General features: G+C 54.6%; 1 protein-coding gene across 1 annotated transcript; it reads right to left on the minus strand.

Annotated features, from left to right (window-relative positions):
- Positions 1 to 1254: 1254 nt before the first annotated feature.
- IL17B (interleukin 17B) lies at positions 1255 to 5849 on the minus strand (the record flags this gene model as incomplete). The annotated part of the gene is made up of 3 exons (XM_079770330.1): positions 5814 to 5849; positions 3358 to 3647; positions 1255 to 1486 (listed from the first exon to the last, which is right to left on the minus strand). The coding sequence occupies exons 1-3, from the start codon at positions 5832 to 5834 to the stop codon at positions 1255 to 1257; spliced, it is 543 nt and encodes a 180-aa protein (XP_079626456.1). The 5' UTR covers positions 5835 to 5849.
- Between the last annotated feature and the right edge of the window lie 327 nt (positions 5850 to 6176).

The raw sequence follows: 6176 nt of genomic DNA on the forward strand, positions 1-6176 counted from the left end.
GCATTGAAGTTAGAGCAGCGGCGTGTTTCTATACTGGCTGATGGCCCTCTTATTGAAATGAACTCTAAAGAGCCAGCTATTCTTACCCTCAGAAAATAGCCTGAGCCCCTCAGCTGTCCTGGGGGCAGGAAGGTATTTTTAGACCTGAGAGCAGCTGATTTAGGATTTGGTGCAGGGGCTAGGAGGGCAGGGGGAGGATTGAGTTGCAAGGGGCTGTTGGGTGGGTGGGAATTAGCATCTCGGGGGGAGCTTTCGGGCAAGTCGACCCACACTGCTTTTTTTTTTTTTTTTTTATCAGTAAAGCGCTTTGATATAAAACAGTGATTCTGGAAGGGTGGTCCCCAGACCAGCAGCAGGAAACACTGCCTTAGAAATGTGAGGCTCAGCCCCCATGTCGAACCTACAGAATCATTTCAGAACCACTGCGTGTGGGGCCCAGCAGTCTGCGTTTTAACAAGCCCTCCGGGTGATTCTCAGGCTGGCTAACGTTTCAGAACCACTGATGTCAGCAAACCATCTCACCAGATCCCCTTGTGGATACGGCTGGAGGAAAGAATGATCTATGTTGATGCTTCTCAACTCTCGAGTGTTTGTTCAAAGCCAGAGATCCCCAGACCAGAATAACTGCGTTCCCACGTGCTCATTTCAGGGGCTCGATGGCCCAGGTTAAAAACCCCTGCCCTTTGGCGAGCCCAAGGCTCCTCTCTGGGTCTAAGGCTGAGCCCGCAGAGAATCTGAGTTGAAGGCGACCTTATTCCTCCCAGAGCAGGAATCTGCTCTGCAATATCCTTGAGCGGCTCAGCCTTTGCTGGACCCTTACAGAGACAGGGGCTCACTGCTTCCCAAGAGATTGTTTGCAATGGTCCTCCGCTCACCTAGGTAGAGTTAACGCTTCGTCACTCCTGCAGACGTTTATAGCAACCACGCTCCAATGGCATGACTGAAATAAGGCTTATAGACCCAAATTAAAGGAAGTATGTGACTATCCAAAATGGTAGAAGTAAATGCAGTATTTTTTTTTAATAACCCATTTCAGTGTTGGAGAACGCTGAGTGATGGGGAGTCCTCCTTTATATTGAAATCTACCTCCCAGGCACCTCCTACCCCCACCCTGGTTTTGGCTTCAGAGCCACAAGGAGCAAACCCAAGGTCTTGCTTTAGAAAGACAGCGTTTACTTTTCATTGGCCTTGTGTGGCATAAGGGTGCAGCGGGGGGCGCTCCCCAGCTGCCCGCAGGTTCTGGGCCTGGGCCATTCAGAAGATGCAGGTGCAGCCCACGGCGATGGTCTCCATGACTGCGCGCTGGCGGCAGGGCCCCGTGCGCGGCGGCAGCGGGCAGAGGCGGCGGCGCACGGGCACCTGGCTGAACACGGGCACGCTCACCATGCTGCGGTCCTCCTGCATGGTGAAGGGGTTCACGCAGCCCAGACACAGGCACCGCGCCTCAGGCAGGTCCGCCGGGATGCGGGTGGGGTCGTGGTTGATGCTGCAGGAAGACAGGAGAGAAGCAGGTGCTGCTGGTGGTGGTGTGTTTGGGACGGGGGAGGGGCAGCAAATTGGCGCCCACGCCCCACGCCTCTGCTTTTCCTAACCCCGGGTTTTATACCAAAGGAAGGACAGTGATCAACTCCGCGTTCTGGGTGAGAAAAGGAACCTTGGAAGGCAAGTCAGGCACCCCAAGGTTATCCAGGTTCAAGGATACCAGTCAGTCACCCAGTTTTCTTCTTTCCTCCGGCAAGATCCTTATCCTAATACTACATGGTGCTGTGGGGTCACAAAGAAGCTAAGGACCCTCTGTCTCCCCACCCCCTTACTTATAGTCTTGAGAAACTTAATCCACGGGAAGCTAATAGAACATTTATGCCTAATTCTCACTAAAAGAGGAGTCAGGAAGCCTGGGGTCTATTCTGACCTCATTTCTATTCACGCAACAAATATTTTCCACCCACCCACCATGGGATTGGCCACATGTCCAGTCCCAGCCCAGTAGGATCGACGACATCGTCTCTGCCGTCCTGCGGGCCAGCTACGGCCAGTCAGCAGTGATGCCCGCCTTTGCTGGTGAGCCTGTGGCCCTCGGCCTGCCCACCTGCCCTTCCCTGCCCCTCAGTGCCCAGCATGGGCTGGCTCCCCGTAACATAGGGTCCTTGACATAGGGTGTTCACTGATGGACAACACAGAGGAGTTCCCTCCTACAGCTGAGAGGACAGGGACTTGATTTGCGACCTTGTCTTCACTGTGTCTCGGTTTCCTCATCTGCTAAATGTGAGGGGTGAACTTGACCTGTGGACCTGCAGAGTCAGGATCACCTCGGAACTTGTTACAAATGTGGAATCTTGTGCCCCGCCCATCCCCCCCACCCCCTCTTGATCAGAACCTGCATTTTTATAAGATCTCCAACAAGTCAAGGGCACAGTAAAAGTGAGAGGCCCAGCTTTGGAGGATCTTTATTTTATTTTATTTTTATTTTTTGGAGGATCTTAATGGCCACATTCCAGAGATGGTAGCCACTAGCCACATGTGGCTATTTACATTAATCAAAACGAGCTCCCCAGTCACACCAGCCACACTTCAGGTGCTCAAGAGCCACATGAGGCTGGTTGGACTTGACATCACCACAGAATGTTCTATTGAACATGTTATTCTGGACACCAGTTGTGTGGCCTGAATTTGAGAGGACCTTCAGGGTTAGCCTGTTTCGTCATTATTCATTCAACACATACACAGGTGGCCCCTTCTGGGTGCTAGGTTCTGTGCTGGGAAGTGGAGCTACAAGCAAGCTAAGATACCACCCCTCCCATTAGGGGCAGCAGGTTGTGACTCCCAAACCTCGCTGTGCATCCTAGTCACGTGGAGATGTATAAAATCCCACCTTCTGGGCCTCAGCCCTGGAGGTTTGGATTCGATGGAGCATGAGAATGCACAGAAGGTCCTAGTCTAGCATGAGACAGATATGGACACAGTCCACTCAAGACCACCTGGAAGTGCTGTCACTGAGAGGTGTACACAAGGCACCCCGAGCTGGAGGAGGTGACACTCAGGGAAAGCCTGGCAGGTACTTCAGCGGGGACTTGGAGAACAGTAACAGCAGTGTTCTGCATGGATATCTCGTTTAATGACAAACCTATGAAGTAGATACTCCCATCACCTCCACTGAGGAAACTGAGACTAAGCAACTTGCCTAAAGCCACACAGCAGGTAAGAAGCAGAGCCAGGATTCCATCCCAGGCATTCAGGCCTCTGCATCCAAGGTCTTAAAACTCTTACAATGATGGGGACAGTGGGCAGGGTGCCCCCCTCCCCATGCAACCCTCAACGTGCGATGCAGCTTGCCCACGGCCACCCAGCCTGGCCTACCTGTAGCCCCATGGTGACAGGCTTCTCTTGTTGGACAGCCACAGCTGCAGGTTGACCTCACACTTCCTCCTTGCTGGCTCAGAGCTGTTCCTCAGTTGGGCCACCATCTCCCCAAGGTTTCTCTCATATTCCTCCATGCGGGCGTACGGTTTTGCCCTCGATACCAGGTCCAGTGGCACCTGATGAGGCCCAGGGGCCACGGTTCCAGGCCGCCCTTGCCCCTTCCTCTTGCTTTTGGGGTTCCTGGGCTGGCCTAGCCCCAGGAAGATGGAGATGCTAAGAAGAAACAGCTGAGGAGGAAGGCCACGGGTCAAAGGTCAGAGAGCCAGGACTCCCTCTGGGCCAAGAGTCAGGGCTCAGGGTGGGGCAAGAAAAGAGGAGAGGCCTTATGGGAGTGACTCTTACCTGCCATGCCCTGTCTTGGTCCCACCAGCCCATCACTCCTGTGTACCAACACTTTTATGCACCATACTCATCACTAAGTCTTGTCTATTGCACCCTTCAAAAATCTCCCTACCCATTTGAATTGATGGAGAGGTTTTTAAGGGCCAGGGATGGGTCTTTTCTAAATATCATTACTTGTAAATGAAGTCTATTTTCCTCCTTTGGAAAAAGAACAAAATCTCCCACCCATCCACTTCTCTCTATCTGCACCACTGTTCTCACGACCCTGGACAGCTCAACAGTGTGTCCTCCTTACCCCCCCACCCCCCCCCCCCCTTGAATCAATTCTTCACATCTAGGCTAAGAACAGCTATTTGAAATGCAAATCTAATAAAGTCACTTTCCTGGGCCTGAGCTTCCTCTCACACCCACGTTTCAGCCTCTGGCCTTCTCTCCTTCCCTTCCTCTCACCATGCTCCTTCCTGCCACAGGGACTTTGCACAGGCCACTGCCTGCAGAGGGCTGCCTCTCCTCGCCTTCTAAATGCCTCTCTAGTGTCACTTCCGTACGGAGGCCTTGGTGGACCTTCTTGGGCTCTCAACACTACATGCCTCTTGCATGCCTACAGTCTTACAGTCTCTGTGAGTGATTCTCTTCTATGCCTGACCCCCACTAAGCACAGACTCCATGAGGACAGGCATTGCGTCAGTTTCCACACACTGTTTTAGCTAGCCCCCGGGTTTGAGTGAATGAATGGCTGTCACCATCCTTGCCTTCTGCAGCTCACAGTCTGGGAGAAAGAACAGATGGTGAACAAGAAAACAAACACCTAAATCTCCCTAGAGATAAGTGCGATGGTGGGACCCTGCAGCACGTGGTTAGAGAAGAACAGGGCCACCCGCTTAGCCAGGGTCCCACAAAGCCTTTCTGGGGTGCAGGCATGTCAGGTGAAGTTTGAAGGATAAGAGGGAGGCAGATGGGAAACTGTGAGAGGAGGTTTGAGTTCGTTAAGAGCTTTGCTAAAAGGAAACAGTGAGGCTGAAGTAGAGTGTGGAGGGTGGCAGCGGAAGGGGGTATGAGATGGAGGTGGGGAGGTGGGCAGGTGGAGGCCAAGGATCTCTGTTGGACTCCATGGCACCTGTGCTCTCCTCCTCCACCCCCTAACCCTCTTCCTGCCCCTCCCCTCGTCCTCCCTCACCCGCTCCTCTCCACCCTCACCTGCTGTCCACTTCTGCCCTCAGAACCGGGAGTGTCAGGAAAGCCTCTGGCTCACACAGGAGAGGACCCGGGGGCCAGCAGAACCCAGACTTCTCAGGAAGCCGGGGAGAGAAGGGCCAGGGCTTGGGTTAGGGCCAGGGCTGGCCAGATCGGGGGAACCTTCAGGGGGAGTTTCATCTCCTCATGGAATCTAGCCAGGCTCCTGCCTGCCCTGTGTCCCTCACCCCACGGTTCACATGGCCCAGCCTGACTTTTCCAGGCTACCCAGCAAGTCTTGACCCTTGGAAACAAGTCTGAGCGTAGTCCCTCTTGGCAGAGCCATTTCCTGGAGCAAAATCCACGACAGAGATTCAAGTCCCTAAATTCTTCCTGGATTCTGATGCAGAAAGAGGTCTCCCTAACAATAGGCTTCCTCGTCGCATCTGAGTTTCTCACTCGGTGTTCTCAAACTCTGGCTCTTCACGCAGAGGGACACAGAGCAGAATCAGAGCCCCCTCCGTTCATGTGGCAGGTGGGACACGGAGACACGGAAGGGCTTGCCCCGGGTCACACAGCCTGGCTCTCAGGACCCAAGGACTCCTTGGAAAAACCCCGATAACTGAGTTTGCCAGGATCTCCCCAGATGCCTTTGGCCTGAAAGGGCTTCAGTGTGGACGGGCCCAGTTCAGGAGCCTGAGCTACTGGCCATGGCTGCAGGCTGTGAGACCAGTCTGTTTCTCTCCAGCCCTGGGGGAGAGGGCAGAGGGAGAACTCTGCAGATTCCAAGCCAAACAGAGCCAGACATTAATCAATAGGAAAGAAGTACCGAAACACTCAGGCCCTCAAAGGGGTGGGGGTGGGGGAGCGCCACGTACCAGGTTGTACAGCCAGTCCATCCCGACGAGCCAGGCGGTCGGCCTGCAGCTGCCGCCCGCCTGGAACCCCAGATGCCTCCTCCAAGAGAATGGCAGCAACAGGATGGAGCGAAGCAATTATAGCTCATCAGGGGGCTGCTGGGGGTGGGTGGGCTCGTCATCGGCTTGGGCCCCCAGCTGGTTGGGCCTGGCGCAGTGGCAGGCGGTGAGGGGCGTGGGGGCAGGCCAGGAACCGGCCGAGGTGCCCAGGGGCTGTTGACTAAGGGACAATGCCCTGTGTGTCTGGTGGGGCTCTGGCGGGTGGCACCTCCGTCTGTGGCCTGCGGCCGGCCGGCCGGCCAGCACCCACAGGGCCTGCTAAGA

Source organism: Cnephaeus nilssonii (genome assembly GCF_951640355.1).
Source record: "Cnephaeus nilssonii genome assembly, chromosome: 5".
Lineage (NCBI taxonomy): Eukaryota > Metazoa > Chordata > Mammalia > Chiroptera > Vespertilionidae > Cnephaeus > Cnephaeus nilssonii.